Source organism: Corapipo altera, unplaced genomic scaffold (assembly GCF_003945725.1).
Source record: "Corapipo altera isolate COAL_440 unplaced genomic scaffold, ASM394572v1 104, whole genome shotgun sequence".
NCBI lineage: Eukaryota > Metazoa > Chordata > Aves > Passeriformes > Pipridae > Corapipo > Corapipo altera.
The window spans coordinates 4,622,154-4,638,416 of NW_020884920.1; the positions used below are offsets into that span (position 1 = coordinate 4,622,154).

Genomic DNA, 16,263 nt, shown 5'->3' on the forward strand with positions numbered 1-16,263 from the left:
CTCTGATAAACTGTAAATTATATCTGAGTAATTCTCTTTCTGAAAGCTGTCTGCAGCTTTGCTGTACAGATGCCCTTTTGCTAAATGAAACACTACTTATCTTAATTATCAGTGTTAATGGACGTGCTGTGGGCCCAGTATTTGCTAATGTCAGGTAGAATCTAAATTATGCCTCTTTTTGCTTGACAAATGTGACAGAACTGTAGTTCTGACTGTCGTGTCTCCGTGAATCAGTGGCAGGTGCATGAGGAGTTGCTGGCAATCACCTGGAATGCATAAGCAGACTGGCTTCTTCTCTTCTTTCAAGCATCTTCTGCAGGCACTGTTATTCCTAAAATGCCACCTATGCCCCTAATTTGTCAGGTGCACGTGCTCCAGAACCGATGGATGCCTTGTGGTTTGTGTGTGCATTTATCTCTTCCTAAGGGTCTCTCTGCTCTTACAGATTCTGCTTCTGTCCAAGTGTGTGATGGGAACTACTGAATGTCTGTGTCATTAATATAAGTAGGCATAAATAGATTAAGGCCTCTACAAAAAACCATGTGTTTTCACGTTATACAGACTATTCTTGTGTAAAGATATTATTTTTAATTGAAAATTTGCAGTGCCTTCCTGGTCCTTGGTGTGTGCTTAATGTCAAGAATATATAAATTATATTCTGAAACCATCTTTACAGGAAGTCAAGATTCAAATTCCCTTTTCTTTCTTCTAAGTGGTTACACTTTTCAACACATGTATCTCTCTGTGTATGTATGTACCTAAGTTGTGGTTTTGTGTGAAAGGGAAGATTCATATACACAGGATAGTTCTTTTCAAAATGCAGAGTTTCATAAGTGAGTGAAAGACAAGGGAGACTTGAATGCAGTGGGCTTGAAACAGTTTTGGTCTAGGAAGTTGTCACATTCACTGGGGCTCTGTTTTCCCTCTTTCTTCACAGCATTCCTGACCCATCCTTTCTGTGCATTTTTTTTCTCATGTCACTTTTTAGTGTCATCACTGGACTTGTCTCTAGCGAAAGTGCAGTGGTGGATTTGCTGTATGAAAACACTTGTCTAAAGGGGTCATGTGGAGTATTAATAGACTGGATAAATCTTTTGTTTGTGAGTTTTACCTGGGAATGGTGAACGGGGAAGTCCTAATGCAGATTTTGGGTTAAACATCTGTAGGTAGTAGCACTGTCCCCCTGTTTCCCTCATCAGTTACCATGGCCATCACTTGCTTGTCAGGAAATCCTGCTTTGATTAAGTCTTTTGGCACGTTAACTTCAATTATTTCATTACTGAGAAAGAAGTGCCTGGGCACAGATTCACAGGACTGATGAAAACCACTTGAACTCGCCTGTAAAGTTCCTGAAAAATGTCCCCTCTCTTAGAGAATCTTTTCTCTGCGTTCTTAATTTCTGTGTGATTAATCAAAGAATAACTGGAGTAATTTATTAACTTTGACAGGCAAATTGTCTTCTATATCAAAGTACTGTTCTAGCTCTCTGTCAGTGGACAAAATTAAATCTTTAATAGAAATCTTAATGTCTTCACAAAAAAAAAAAAAGAGGTGGAAAACGTTATGTATTATGTAGCATGTTACTTTTTCTTGCTTACAGACATAAGAGCTTGTAGAGCACCTGGAAGGTGAGAGGCTTGTGTTTGAATACTTCTCCCATCTGACACATGTAAGGGCAGGAGTTAAACCTGAAGGTGAATCCATTTGTTTCTTCTTAAAATCAGGTCTTTGTCGCTAAGATTCATAAGCAGGTTTTAGTTTAGATTAAATTTTAAGATGTTCTTCAACACCTTTCAGCGTTTGCTTTCTGGTGACTTGACTTCTCTCTCCTACTGCAGCTTAAAGAGCATTTTGTGAGAATGTGCATATTAAGAGTTCTGAAGTACTGTCAGAAAGATGCACCACGGAATGAAACAGTGGCATTGTGTCGAGAGTGTTCTGCCTTGACGCAGAACTGAGTAGTTCCAAGAGCTCGAATAGTTTTAGGCTTTTTTTAAAGTTGTTAAGTTCAGCTTTTGAATTACTTAAGTAAAAGCTGTGCTCATTTTGAAAGGTCACTAACAATTGGTTGGAGGTGGCCACCAGAAATGGTTCTTGGAACTGTCCAATTACTTTGTAAGATAAGTCTTTTGTGGGGTAAAGTGTCGAGGGTTTGGTTGGTTTGGGGGTTTTTTTTGTACTTTTTCACACTTTCCTGAAGGTATTTACAAGGAGACTCAGGATTTGCTGTATTTGGTAGCATGAAGGCAGATGGGCATTTATCTCACCAGGACTGGGTAGCACTTCAGCTGAAATACTGTCTTCCTTTTCCATCTCTCACGTTTTAATAGAGACTTTAGAATTTTTATGAAACCTAATCAATTCAGAAAGAAACTTGATGTTTACACAGATTGTATAATTTCTACATTGTGCTTTCATGCTTTATATCAAGGAAGGGGTGCTTGGTTTAGGTCCTGAAAATAGCGATTTCTTAACTTAATTGTATTTTAACCCTTTCATCTGCAGCCCTCCCAACGTCTTCCTTTGGAACAGCAGAGGGTGGATGGGACAGGCTTCTCTTCAAAACATGGCAAAAATGGAGGTGCCTTGGGTTTGTTTTATTCCATCCTTTAAAGAGAAAAGAAAATAGGAAGAAAGATGTGTTGTTGATATTATGAAATAGACCTCCACCGTAATTAACAGCCTGGGAGTTTTTCTGCTTGCTTTTCTTATCCCTGTGTTGCGAAACCTCGCTGTCCTGCTGGGATTTCTTTTTGGAATGCAGAGGTGTGTTCTAGCTAAAAGCATGTGCTTTGCCTAACAAGCTTTCCTAGCCATTGAGCCCAGCTGGCTGCTGCAGTCTGCATTTGTTTGATCGTAACTAATTTTTATAACCGTGCTTTAAATTAAACTAATGCTTTTTGCATTAAATGACAAACCCCGCACAATGTCCGTAAATGAAACCGAACACTATAATCTACTAATTTTTGTTTTCAATGTGCAGCTTTATATAATCAAGCAGCCTACTGAAAGGAAGATGTGGGAATAATGCTGGTAGGATGTGAATGGTGCTAAACTAAAGGAGAGAACATCTATGTTGAGTTAATGGTTTAGCACCTCCCCTCATAAATACGGGACAGGAATGAAGGGAGCAGGGTCTGGCTGGTCAGCACAAAATGTTCTTGTCAAATCTTGGTGTCTTTTGCTGTAGGTGATGATGAATTTCATCAGTGTGTAGCCCTTTGATGGAGTCTCCTGATGGGTTAATTTTCAGGGTTGCTGCAGTCATGCAGCTACCTCTTGAAGTTGATAAAACTTTCAAGTACTCAAATTCTCTGAAATTCAGCCGTGTCTGTTCAATTCGATCCAAATTATGGATGAACAGAGTCAATGTTAGGGGGTGAAACATGGAACAGAAATTCTGTTTCAAAATAGTCATGAATCACTGTGTACAAGTCTACAACAGTGACTCTGGAATTGTGCAAGTTTGTTCTTCGTGTATTTGTGGAAAGTAATGTTTTTCTTCTGACTTGATGCTGAATATGAACATTTCTCATATAACTAGTCAAATATACAAATTTCTGGTCACTTCCCTCTTTGTTCCAGCAGAGTTTTTTAATAAGATGCTGCAGCTGCTTGGAAGTTAAATAAAAAAAACACACCCTAAACCCATAACAACAATAATAAAACCACCACTACCACCACTTTCAAAATCTCTGTAACCCTGTTTTGATACTTATTCTCACAGTACTTAGGACAGTTTCTTTCTTCTCGTGAATTCACGTAGTTCAAAGGTGCTCTGAGTAGAAACTTCTCCCTTTGCTCAGAGGGTGAGTCACATCTGACCTGCACATAAATGCTCTCCTGTTCTCCTCTTCATTGTAGGCAGCAGCCTGAGCTGGGTCAGGGGGAAGATTTGAATCTCTTTGCTGTTTCTCCGTGTTCCTTTTCGAAGAATTGCATTGCAGTGAGGCTCTAGACCTTTTTTTTTTCTTTACACAAATGTCAGTGGACAGATTTAGGACCTGGATGTCAACTCCATTCACTTACAGGTTTGCCTGTGACTGATAAGAATCACAGTAAATTTTTTGGAGTCAAAATTACTGATGATGACACCTCAGAAAGACACAGATAATTGCAATTGTAATTACACTGTTAAAAAGGGGCAAACTCTTGCATGTGACCTAATAAAAAAGCCAACAACAAACACAACTTTTCCTTCTAGCACTCCTTTAGCTAATATAATTCAGAAATTTGTCTGTTTAGGTCTTCTGAACTAGGCAATGACACTAATACGTGAACTGTGATCTGTTAATGGCCCACAGGCAGCTGTGAGAAGGGAATATATAGATTTTTACTTAACGCTCCTGATTAGTACATTAAAGAAAAAAACAAACCAGGGAAGTGTTGTTGGGGATATTGCTGGGAACAAAACAGAGTCTGAGATCTCCTCAGATGTAGTCAACAAACTGCAGTGAGGGTAGAAACAAAAACTCCTGCGGGGTTGTCATCCTACACTTCTCTGGGGAAGGTTATAACTGAAACTTTGTTGAATTAAGTAATAACCAAGTGGCGTGTTTAGCAGTCCTGACAACAGTGGGGCAGGTTGGAGAGTTTTTTTGGGTGCTTCTTGGTTCCATTTTGGTGATCCCAAATTTCTCTTCTCGGAAAGCACCTGTTCCCCAAGGCCTGCTGAACAAACAACAGGAGCTAGAATTTCCAGTGCCCTGATCTTGAGAGGCAGTCACAGTTTACCAGAACCCCCAGTTCATTCCTCTGGGAGGGAGGGTAAAATGCACTCATTTTGCAGAACAAGTTGATGTTCTAAATACATCACGAAGTGTTAAAACATATTAGTTGGCTGTACATTCTGTGGAAAAAGCCAGAAGCTCTTTGCTAAGAATCTATCGCCCACTTCCCTGCACACTTTGTGATTAATGATTATTCTGTGGGACTCCAGCAATTAGCAAACTCTAAATGGATAAAGGAGTAAATTTTTGGCATGAAAATGCTTATTTCCCAGTTGATTTTTTTTTTCTGAAGATATTTTCATTCATCTTAACAGTGTGAGGAAATCTAGGCTCCTTTTCCCTTCCAGAACATATTTTATGTTCATATTGCTTTAATAATGTTTTTTCTATACCAACCTGCCTGTCTTTAGAGTTTAGAATATCCATCTGTCTGACTCTTTTTTTCTAAAGGGTGAATTGCAGTTCTGACCACCTCTGTCTTATTTCCATAACTTCAGGCTTGCAAATCTGCAAGAAAGTTTTCTAGTGAATGAAAGACCTCGTATTTAGCTCTAGTGACATGAATTATTAATTTGTTTTATACTGAGGTATGAGGAAATACAAAGCTTCAGCTTATTGGATATCAAAGCATGTTCTATGCAAGCACACTGAGAATCTGCTTTCACTCTCTGGCAGCAACATACAGGTTGGCTTGGAGTATTCCTGGACATAAACATACCCTCAGATGCTGATGTCTTAATATCACAAGTGGAACTAGGCAAGCAACATTTCTAGTTTGTCCATTATAGTTTCATTTTCATTGAATAGAGAGAGTCATGGAATGGTTTAGGTTGGAAGGGGACTTAAAACTCATCTCGTTCCACCCCCCTGTCATAGGCAGGGGCACCTCCCAATATCCCAAATTGCTCCACGCCCTGTCCAACCTGGCCTTGGACACTTCCAGGGATGGGGCAGCCACAGCTTCTCTGGGCAACATTTTAGGCAATTTCATGCTTCATCTGATGATGGCACTGTTGTTTGAAGGGTGCACTTGTTCCATGATGGAGACACATTCCATGGTTTAGACTGAGGGGTTAATGGTCTTTTCTGTGTCACCACATTTTTATGACCTATTTTTAAGAGGAAATATTCTGTTTTGTAATGGTTTTTTCTTGTAGACACTGTGAAAGGACTAGAACTTGTCTTCAGCTCCTGTTAGACAAAGAGGAAATTTTGTTCTTATGGCAAGAAGAGTTTGCCTTTTTTGTTCTGTTATCATCATTGAAACCCACAGTTGTCAGAGTTGTGAGCAGTGGGGTTTAATTTCTGTACTACACGTTGGCTTGCTTTGCTACAGTAAACATAAAAATGTCATGTATAAGAACTCAAGTTTTGACAATATGGTGCATAACTCACTGGAAGCTTTTAAAAGCAGAAATGTTTTCAACCAGACCAGTGCTTTTTGGTCCCACTCAACAGTGGATCTGCCCTATTCAGTGTGGTATTGAGGTTTTTTACATCATAGATTGACTTGGGTTGGAAAGGGCCTTAGAGATCAAATAGTCACTAACAGATGCCCTCTGTCACTGTTGCTGTTCATTTTCCACTAGTTGTCTTTTTTCCTGTGAGTTTTTGTCCCATAAATAAGTCACACCATGGAGAATCTGTGCTGTAGCATCATCCCATCCATCTTTCCTACTAGAGGAATTGCTTTGACTTTGATGGGGACTAATTAAGTTCCCATATTTTTATGGACATCTCAGAGTAGTTAAAGAAAAGATAGCTGGATTATCTGTGCTTTTTGAAATGAGCCTGGAGGATTTGTTAGGACTTTGATCCTATGTGTATCCTGAAGTTTCTTTTTTCTTTCTGTAAAGAAGCTGTCTGGAGTATTTCCATCCAAGTCCTGTGGCAAACTTCCCAAGAACATACTTATTTTCATATGAAGAATCCCATTTCTTACTTTTATGCAGGGCAAAATGCAATCTCTGCAGCATGGGCCACGTTAAATAAAACTCTCTTGCAGCTTCAGGCAGGTTTGGCTGTTCAGCTTATTCCTTGAATTGTTTCCCAAGTCATGTGCTCACGGGTGAGATCGATCCCTTACCTAACGGGACATTTAAAAACACTTCCACGATTTGCTGAGGTGGGGGAACGGGGAGGTGAGGGAATGGATTCTGTGCTAGATCTGAGCCCACACTGCTGCGGTCTTGGCAAGCCCCTTGCTCTCATGTGGAATTCACTGCTGCAGTGGTGCATTGCAGGAAATAGATAAAAATCAACACATACAACCTATCAGTGCAATATATATATCCAGGGAAAGAGCCATGCGTTTGAACCTTAAGCAGCTTATGTGTTTTCACAAGGCAAAATAGCCTTCCCACTGTTAAAAGGATCTTACTGTAGGACATGGCTTTAGTTTGAATAAGATCCATTATTTAAATGGTTTAAAAACACAATAGACCCTTAAATGCATCTTTTATAGAGTACTCAGGATGAGCACCTACTAAAGGCGAAGCAAATAAGCACTCTCAGCATAGTCATTTGAATTCCAGAGAATTACTTTGTTCTTGTTGAAATACAACTTTTTACTACTGTGACTGTATATGGGAAAAGAGAAATTACATTTTTAGAGTATCCTCCTGTTTTCTCCTCTAGCTCACGTTGTCTGTCTTTTAAATTGTGCAGCTCTTCCTCCCAGGTTTCATTTCAGCCTTGAACCTGTTGTGGAGTTTCGTGTAAAACAAAAATCAGAAAAAATTAAAAAGAATAATCTGATTTACTGTTCATCTCTTGACACGACCCATCATCCACAGTAAGGAGAACAGGGATAAAATCTGCATGTAGGGTTGGAGTGATACCTACTCTGTATTTCTTTTTCACTACCAGATATAATTCTGTAGTTGTAGATTGACTTGCAGTGCTATCTTGAGAAGAGCTCTTGAACCAGAGTTATGTTTTCAGAGCTTGGATAGACTTTGGCTACCACGTGATTCTCATTTAAGAACATGTCTTCGTTTCAGAGCGAATGCAGAAAAATGTGCTCAGAATTGTCCATCCATGCAACCCCTCTCTGAAAGGAGAAAGTTTCCTCAAGTTGCTTTCTAGCATGTTCAGTTCCTCTTTCACAATTTTTTCCCTTCCAGGCAGAACTAGGGCTCACTGGAACCAGCAGCAAGCTGCTCACATGGTCATAATGGTATATTTTTATTTACTCCGTTTGAGAACTGTGATGTTATTTAACAACTTGGGCTATTTCATCTTTAATTATAAATTGTGATGTATGTCTCCAAACTTCAAACAGATGGTCAGAGCCAAGTGTCCTGTTCAGACTTGGTGAGCAGTGTAGATAGACATCTTCTCTCTGCCTTTTTTTTTTTTGGGCTGCTGCTGTCTAAACGAACATTTAGAATAACTCAGTTTAAGAAGTTACCTGTACTTGGCTTTGGCTTTGTGTTTTTTTAAGGTGACTTTCTGAACACTTAATTCTGTACCTAATGCACAGTTTTGCTTGTGCTAATAAAAGCTTTACTAATACTCCTTAGTGGGTCTGAAAATAAAATTGATAATATTGAGGGCATATTCTTATAAAAACATAATTGGCATTTCTAATTGGACAGTATGATAATTAAGACTCGGTTGCAGGAAGTGAGTGAACAATACCTAAGTTGATTTTTTTTAATTATTTAAAGCTGATGTGTCAGAGCAGTGCACTGACTCAGAGTCACTCTGAATCATCCTATCAGCGTGTGGAGGAGTGATTTATATACTATACCATGGAGAACTGGAGAATCAATTACCTCTTTTTGTTTCTTCAAACCTAAGACCATGGCTTTGAAGTTTTAATTATTTCAGTTTCTGGAATATCCCCTCCCCTGTGCTGATGGCTGATGGATTTGTGGCAGACGAGCCTCGGGAAGTAAATGTAGAATAACGAGTGATAGAAGTGTTGTGAGACAGATTTGACCTAAATTTGTTACTCTTGAGGTACAAAGTACTCGAGAGTAATAAATCCTGTCAGCTGTGCTTTAATACTGACTTTCTCCTCCCACAAGGCAGAAGAAACTCCACTGTTGGAACAGCCACAGGGTCTCCACCTTGAGCAGGGAAAGAAGCAGTGGTGGGTTATGTGACCTTTTGTGATTCTGTCCTTTCTTCTTCTGAAAAATAGGCTAAGAGAAGCACACTGTTCCTCACTCAACATGAGCTGCTGTGGCTGCTTTACATCTGGACAAGAATTGGTTGCAACAGGAATGGATAAGAATTAAAATAAAACTCTGTGCCCAGGCTGTGATCTAAACACAGCAAGGGGAATGGAAGAGGCAAAATGGACAGAGGGGATTGACTGTACCTAAAATGTGAATATTAAGGCCTGGAACTCTGTATGTGTGAGGGAATGGTTAAGTTTTCCTTCAGTGTCTTGATCTTGGCGCAGTGAGGGAATTTGCACTCCATATCTGAAAAGTTTCAATCTTGGACTCTTCTGGTTTAGGAACAGACATGCAGGCAGAATTCCCCTCATGCAGCTGTATGCTCTGGGTAGGCATATTTAGAGCTGCACAACAACCACCTTCTTCTGTGTAGACTGAGATTAAAGTTCTTTCTGAAGAGTTAGGCATGGTTTAGAGCTGAAAACTTAAGTGTACCCACCAAAAACTTTAAGTAATGATTATACCATATTAAAAAAAACCAACCAAACAAAACCAACTTTCTCTTCTTGTTTCTGATGTGTCTAAACTTCCTTTTACACAAAAGCTTGCTTTAAAAAGTGAGGAAATAGAATCAGATTTGTATTGGGAAGCTTTTTCTTTTTAATATTGTGAATTTGTACCTGATCAGACACTTGCAGGGATCCATAACTAGTGTGTTTGTTTTAAGACTGCCTTAAGAATCTGCTTCTTTTGATTACTTGTGAACACGTACAGTGTGGCAACACCTTCCTTATGATCCCTTAACCTCCCAAGCCTCCCACTGTCTTGTTACTGCTACCTAGATCATCTTTTCCCCCTGAACCTTTGTGGTGAATGTGGTTTGCAGACTGTGAAAGGTAGGAGGTCTCTGGCTTATGAGCTTGTAGCTAAAAACTGCTCTGTTCTGAAAGTGCTTTGATATATTTAGTGTGAGCATAAGAGGCAGGACTCCAAAGTACCACAGTGGAAAACTTGTAAAAAGTTGTTTTCCTCTCATGTACAATTAAATAAAAGTTGAGCTTCTAAAGCTACTTCTAAAATAGCTGGAAATATGGGAGGATAGTTTGCAGTAGCTCAGGTCACTGGATTCCTCTTACTTTCTCTGCACTGTTTGCTTTGTAGGGACAGTTTATTTCCATTGCCTTTCATTGGTTGGAGGAGCCAGAGGTTGAAACAGGTTTGTGGGTTTTTGGAGCAACTGATGCTCCTGCCTAGTGTGACCTCCTTGCTTTAGGAGGAGCCTGAGCTGGCCCAGGACAGGAGGGCAGGAGTGTTGGACAGGGAGGTGCGAGGCCAAAACACCAGCGGGACGTGTTCGTTTTCCCCACTGCTGTTTTGATGGAAGGATGGTAAAATAGTAATAAGCTGTTCTGATAATTTGAGAAGACTTGGAGTGTCAGCAGTCTGTTTTTTGACCTACTGATTGATGCCTACTGCTTTGTTTTTTAACTCATTTCATCATGGCTGTTAACAGCATTAAGAGCAGTGTTTTAGGGGTGGACTCCTGACTTGTCTTACGGGTGATGACAGCTAATTCCCTCATGTGTGTTGTGCACTAGTGTTTACACCCTCATTTGCTGGGCTGTGTAAACCTTTATAGAGGGTACAGAACTGCTGCTGAGGGTCTGGGCCTGTGAGTTACCCCTGGTAGCAATAAAGGAGGTCAGTAGAGGGAATTGAGATACCTAACTTGATGAGCCTTGTGGGTCCCTTCCAACTCTGCAGATTCTGTGATGTTGTTCATTCCCTCAGCTTGGTCAGAACTATCAGAAAGTGCCATTCTTTCAATTTTTCTATCATTTAAAAAGATGATTTTCATCTTCCAGAAAGGAAATGCTCAGGGCCTCTTCTGGTTTCTGTGTGTGGTTTGTTGGAATATCAGAGCAAAATTAAAGGGTGTAGGTTCAGTGTGGACTGAAGGAAGGCTGGCTGGGGACATAAAAGTGAGGGATTGAGTGTGTGGGGAGAGAGAATAGGGTGAAAGATGGAGAGTGGGGTACTTGAGGGTGAGAAGAATACAGGAGAGAAGGGAGTAGAGAGCAGAATAATCATGGGAGAGGGTGTGGAGGAAGAGAGAGACTACATTTATGACTTAGGATAAGGAAAGGATGTTCTTGCATCTTTGAGGACATACCACAGAGAAGGAATGACAGGTTGATTCTGCAGCTGAGTTGCTGCCTGACTTCCCTAAAGCATCCAGACAGTAAGAAAGACCCAACTTGCATTTAAAAAAGTTGTCTTGTTTTAAAGCAAGCTTGTGACTTTGTGGATCCAAGTAATTCCAGTTACTCATTTGCAGTATTCTGTTTCATCTTAGATTGTAGCCTCAAGAGATGTGAGCAGGGGTGGGAGTATTATGAAACAAAGTAATTTGATTATTTGGGGTGGGGTGGGAGGGTGGCAGCTTTGTTTTAACTTAGCAAATTGTTTAAAAGCACAGACAGATGAAAAGGAGACAGCTAATCTGGTTAAGAATAGCCACTATGCCTTTTGATATTGATTTCTTTCCTCACTCTGTCGTCTTTTAACCTCATTTTCTTACAATTTTAGAAAAACCATCTTGAGCCATACTGAACAAATAGAGGATATGGATAAAATAGCTTCCTTTAAAGAAGTGATTGAACTTCTTTTTAACTTACCACTAGATTTTTTTTTTATATGTTCTTCAGTTTATCTTAATTTTTCCTTGCAATAAAAACTCTTTAAGATATGAATTTTCTGCCTTTTAGCTTAAAATGCTCAGCTTTTACATGCTTGTTATGTCATCTGTTTACAATACATTTAATGCTAAAAGATTTATTTTTAGCTGGCTCAGTAAAATAGCTGGTTGCAGGAGTTGTTGTTGTCATAGCAGCAATCTTAACAGATAGGCTGATCCTATTTAGCTTTTGCAGCCAAGGAGCGGCCGTTAGGCAACAGTTTGACAGTTCTGCAGCATTTTTCTAAAGATGGAAATTGTGGTGGTGGTGAATTTTTTTTTTTTGGCCCTACTTTAAAATATTTCTTTCTGTAGGTGTGTGGAGTTCGATTCAACATTTTCCCCTAACAACTTAGGAGAACTTTGAATACACAACATGTGAGATTTCAGGATTTAAGTCTTAATTTGTAGAAGCTTTAAAATAATTTACATGGTGCAACATATTGCAAGCTGCTTTGATTTTTTTTTTTTTTTTTTTTTTTTTTTAAAAAGCCAGAAGTATTCTGAGAGAAAAATGCCAGACTAGAGAACAGGATTGTGCATCATTTATTCTGCACTAATTTTAAGTCGTGGCAGACTGGGCAAATATTACTGAAGAAGTTTGTGGGCTGTTTTTGATGAAATGCACTGCCTGGGTTAGATGATAGCTTAGGATTTTAGTGATTTAATTCTTATTTTTGATATTAAGAGAAAAGGGTACTTCTATATTGACAAGCAAAGAAACAGTAATTTCAGATTAGTCTGTAAAATGAGATGTATCTCTATATGTTCTCTGTAGCTCTGAGCTGTTACAGAAGTTCAGTTACTCTTAAGCATATGTCTGAATGCAGTTAATTTTGTCTGAGATGAAAAATGAATTTACTGTGAATGAATTTCTGCTATCTGTATCTTCCAATCAGATGGTATTGGACCTGAATTGTTGTTATTGATGTGGTTGAGCAAAAGACTTATCCTCAAACTCTCTCCAGTCTTTTACTAGACAGAGTACTTTTAAAAATAATTTGTTGAAGTACCTGAGTTTAATGCTGGGAGAAGGGTTTGGGTGTTGCTGGCTTAGGGTGCTTCAAATATGATTAAGAGTCAGAAAGTGTATTTAACCTTCTAATTACTTTTTTGTTCTTAAGGCCTACTTGTTAAAATGTATTGTTATCACAGACCGACACGTCAGGCGTACGTGCTTATTAATTTCCAGTGAATCACAGCAACTCTCATCACCCACCTCCCCAGTCTGGGTTGTTTTGGGGAATTGTCAGTACATCGTGTTCCTCTCCTGCTTCAAAGCCAGTCTGAGAGTGGCAAAGGCGACTTCTGTAACTCTGTCTGGTGTGGATTTGATGCTGTGCCACTGTTTTGTGGACCACTATGGAGTAACCTGATGGCTGGATCTGGCAGCATTTCCCAGCAGATAAATGGAATGTCATAAATGGAATGTCATAAACCCAGGTGCATTTTACTGTTCAGGTTGTGTCACAGCTTTTGAGTGGATCGAGGGGGTCGGTGCTGTGAAAACAGTTCTTGCTGTGGTTCCACCACCCAAATTCCTGCCTCGTCACCCCTTTTCCTTCCCTGCTGGGTGGCTTTGCCTGGGCTCTGCTGTTCATCTGAATCTTCTCCATCTCCCCAGTCCCCCTAAATTTACTAACTAGACCAAATCTTAGTGTGAGTGTGTCTTTACCTCCCGAGTTGGCAGCTGAACCAGCGCAGCCAAGGGACCCATTGCTGCAGGGTAGGGACTGTGGGTGGGGGGCAGTTCCAGAGACCTGAGCAAGAGCAGGTGGATCCAGACCTCACTCCCCTGGTTATCAGCATCCTGGTGGGATTTTATCCCATGCTGCACTAGCCACAGTGCCCAGAGGTTTTGTACCAGCAGGAATGCCTGTGGGGCACAGGATGAGCTTGGTGGAGGAGCTGGAACAGTTTAATCGCAGAGGAGCAGCAGGTTCATTTCACACACATCTTTCTCCTGGCTTGTACAAGGCTTTGCAGGTCATTCTGCTGAGACATGGTTGTTGTGGGAGCAGGAATTGGAGTGAGGACACAGTAGAATTATTGGTGTATTTTAGCAGCAGTCCCTGCTAACCCTGCTTGAAGTGTTCATTAACTACGGGCTGAGAGCTGTGAGCGAGTTGACTGTCGTCTGCTCCTAATGAGTTCCCTATCAAGGTTTGGGAATGTTTTGGACAAAGGGAAGAGTTTTTTCTGTTGATATGTCCAATTGGTGGTTTTCTCATGTGGGGATAAGAACTGTTTCCCTGCTGGTCTGCAGCGTTCCGAAGGCACCGAGTGAAAGGCGGCAGGGAGCTCTGCGTCCGGAGAGCGCGACTGGGAAACGCGTTTCTGTCACTCACATTCTGTGTCTGTTTTGCCATTTCAGGCAAAGTCGTGCATTTGTCATATGTGTGGTGCCCACCTGAACAGACTCCACTCTTGCCTCTACTGTGTCTTCTTTGGCTGTTTTACAAAGAAACATATTCACGAGCACGCGAAGACAAAGCGACACAATTTAGGTAAGTTCTCACCTTGATGAACCCGCTGGTGCTTTGTGAGTCCCTGTGTTATCCCTGACAGTTCCAGGCCAATAAGGTGACATTTCCTTGTAGCTACCTTGTTAGGCAGGGAGAGAATTTTATTGGTGCTTTGGGTTAGTTTAGTGGCGTCATTTTAAACTTGGTGCTTGAGCTTTTATTGCGTCACTGTTAAGTTTTTGTTCACAGCTTAAAACCTGAGTTATTACTCTTTAGTACCTTTTATTTATGAATTAACATCATGTATAGGGAAAATTAGTAAAACTGTGAGGAGGCAGAGGGTTGGGGTTTTTTTTCTTGAAGTGTTAAAAATGGTGGGTTTAGTGCCTGGAACTAGAACATTTATTTCAGTAAACTTTGTTTTCAGGAGGTCATGTTCACTTTTTTTCTTGCTGAGGAAAAAGCAGTCATTCTGATCACAAAGAAGACTAATCAAGTAGCAATCAGAATTATTTAAACTTTTGAAGTTTTGGAGTTTTGTTGAGGTTTTTTTTCTTCATTTTTCTGTGTTTGTCTTTTTTTTTCCAGTGGGGTCAATAACCTAAGTAATAAGAAAGCAGTTTAGTTGATATGGAGTACCTTTCCCTCAACCATCTCAAACTTTGGTAAAATGCCATCAAGTTCTTCTGTTCTGTCAGCTTTGGTGCTACATAATGTTCAAAACCAAAAGCATTCAGTTTTGTTTTAAATTACCTATTGTCTATAGTTTAGAACATTTCAGAGTTATAATGCAAAATCCTGATAATTTTATCTTAAAATTCCAGTTGCATCAATATGGGTGTGCACAATTTTGCTTGGTGTGCAACTAAATTTTTCTTCAAATTAAAGTACGTTATTGTTTGTAGTGATATAAGAAACAGGGAAAAAAAAAAAGCATTACTTCATGACATAAATTTTCTTTTGACCAGTGTGGCCACCATTCTCAATTTAATTTATCCTAAGTGCTTATGGAACAAACTGCCTTTATTTTCCATGAAGACAGAGATGCTCCAGAAGGCCAACAGTGCTGTCTGTGTACTCTGTGCCTAAGAAACGGGCGTGTAAATTTACTATTTATGGAAAAGATGATTTAAACCAGCAGATCGTTATAGTTTCTTCCTCCATATGTGTCGAGAAAGAAAAAAAATTAGGCTCTACGGTGGTATAGTTTAAGTTTGTGAATGTCTTGAAAAATAGAATACTGGAAAATAGTACTGAATGTCCATAATGGTGTGACTGGGAGCACTGGGGACTGTTCAGCTCACAGGAGAGATGGCTCAGGGAACCTCAGCAGGGGGGCAAATATCTGAAAGAGTGGTTAAAAAAGGTGGGGTCGGGCTCTTTTCAGCAATGTCTGGTGATTGTCCAAGAGGCAGCGAGGACAAAATGAAATACTGGAGACTCTGTCTGATCATCACACGACATGTTTTTACTGTGAGGGTGAGCAAGGGCTGGAGCAAGTTGCCCCAAGAGGTTGTGGAGTGTCTGTCCTTGAATATTATTTGGAAGCTGGACGTGGGCCTGGGCAGCCTGCTCTGGATGGCCCTGCTGGAGCAGGGGCTGCACAAGGTGACCTCAAAGGTCCCTGCCAACCTCAGCTGTTCTTTCAAAACTGAAAAAAACCAACCCAACCCTGTATGGCATCTTTTTATAGCTTTTCTGAGAGTTTAATTTCAAAGAGCTTTAAAAGTCAGTTCATTAGAGGAAATTATTTTGGAAGCTTTACCAATATAGAAGTTCAAATTACTCAAGGTAAACTCGAAGGATTTCTGGTAAAGGGCCATATATATATATACATGTATATATATATAAACCAACCCTTTGTGCTAATGTAAGTTTATGGCCAGATTTAAGGTTTAAAAAAATTCTGTGCTAAATTGAGACTGTTGACAGTATTTGCCTGTTTGTGGAACACTTTGTAAACACTGTAATATTTTTACCACTAAACTTACCATATTTATGGAGAACCTTTTAAAAAAGCTTTATAGTTGCCCGTGTCGTCAGCTGCTGTTTATGTATTTGGGAAGCTTAAATTCAAGTTAATTTGTGTGCAAGGTAGAATTTGCTGTTGTCTGCTGTAGTGAATTATCTTCTGTTTCTTTAAAGGAAACCAAAACTGGACACAGGAGGGAGGTTCTGTGAAGATGCTCTTGCTTAAGGAT

At 39.9% G+C, this 16,263-nt stretch overlaps 1 protein-coding gene across 3 annotated transcripts in view; it reads left to right on the forward strand.

Moving 5' to 3' along the window:
- Nucleotides 1-16,263, forward strand: part of USP22 (ubiquitin specific peptidase 22) — a 95,676-nt gene that overhangs the window by 19,794 nt on the left and 59,619 nt on the right. For 2 of the 3 annotated variants that reach the window (XM_027656514.1, XM_027656513.1), the window contains exon 2: nt 13,972-14,104. In XM_027656514.1, coding sequence (XP_027512315.1) covers nt 13,972-14,104 — 133 coding nt within the window. Of the gene's footprint in view, nt 1-13,971; nt 14,105-16,263 lie in introns of those variants that run through there. The other variant, XM_027656515.1, reaches the window with a different exon arrangement.